General features: G+C 48.6%; 1 protein-coding gene across 1 annotated transcript; it reads right to left on the bottom strand.

Moving 5' to 3' along the window:
* Positions 1-874, bottom strand: LOC147468177 (uncharacterized). The gene is made up of 2 exons (XM_086554657.1): positions 813-874; positions 1-504 (listed from the first exon to the last, which is right to left on the bottom strand). The coding sequence occupies exons 1-2, from the start codon at positions 831-833 to the stop codon at positions 76-78; spliced, it is 450 nt and encodes a 149-aa protein (XP_086410783.1). The 5' UTR covers positions 834-874; the 3' UTR covers positions 1-75.
* Positions 875-1,170: the final 296 nt, after the last annotated feature.

Consider the following 1,170-nt stretch of genomic DNA (forward strand, 5'->3'; position numbering starts at 1 on the left):
TTAAACAGACATCTTTATTGAAATGCCCCGTAGCGTGAATTAATACTTGAAGAAGAGGTTCGGGTGCAGGCTCGTCTAGCGTCCGTACGAGTAAGGGCGCGCGAAGGAGGCTCCGCTAACTCCCAGGCCACCGGAAGGGCGTCCGAAGGAGCTCCCGCCGAAGCCAACGGAAGGGCGAGCGAAGCCAACGGAAGGGCGAGCGAAGCCAACGGAAGGACGAGCGAATCCAACAGACGGACGCGCAAATCCAACAGAGGGACGAGCGAAGCCAACAGAGGGACGAGCGAAGCCAACAGAGGGACGAGCGAAGCCAACCGAAGGGCGTGCGAACGAGGCGCTGCTAACGCCCACAGAGGGCCCGGCAAAGGAACCTCCTCCAAAGCCCACAGACGGGCTTGCGAAGGAGCCTCCGCCCAGTCCGACGGAAGGGCGGCCACCGAACCCGCCGCCGTAGCTGCCACCAGGAACGGCAGACGCGACGTGCACCAGCGCCACCGCCAGCACCTGCGGGAGGAACACTCGATCAGCGCCTGCCTCGGAAATCCCTCCTCGGACATAGGACACTTAGAACATGTGGCATGAAGGATACTTATAACACACTTATAACATGTAGCATAAAGAGATCTTTTTACATGCTTATAACATGTAACGTAAAGGATACTTATAACACACCTATAGCATGAAGCATAAAGGATATTTATAACACACCTATAGCATGAAGCATAAAGGATACTTATAACACACCTATAGCATGAAGCATAAAGGATACTTATAACCTGCATAAAAAAGCTCCCTTAAAGCAATATACTCACTACTGAGCGAAGACCAATCATGTTGCAGGGGGCTGTTGCAATGCGCCGTCGAGAGAACAGGAGTAGGCACTGACGCAGGTGTTCCGAGCAGCTTCTTTTATAGTGGCTCCCGGGCACTCCACGTCCTTCCAAAGCCCGTAAGAAAATACTTAGAAGAAATGACAAACGTGAGCAACTAGTTATGATACAAGGACAGGAAAAAATCGGTAAAACTGCAAAAGAAAAAAAATATATATATATTCCAGATGAAATATATCATCATATTTTATTATTATTATTTTTTTTTAGCAAGGAAATGAACGGTTAAGTTTGTGTTGAAATTCATATTAATTATTTACACACAACAGATATGTCCACA

This window comes from Penaeus japonicus, unplaced genomic scaffold (assembly GCF_977035675.1).
Source record: "Penaeus japonicus unplaced genomic scaffold, GWHDUDI00000001_assembly GWHDUDI00000030, whole genome shotgun sequence".
NCBI lineage: Eukaryota > Metazoa > Arthropoda > Malacostraca > Decapoda > Penaeidae > Penaeus > Penaeus japonicus.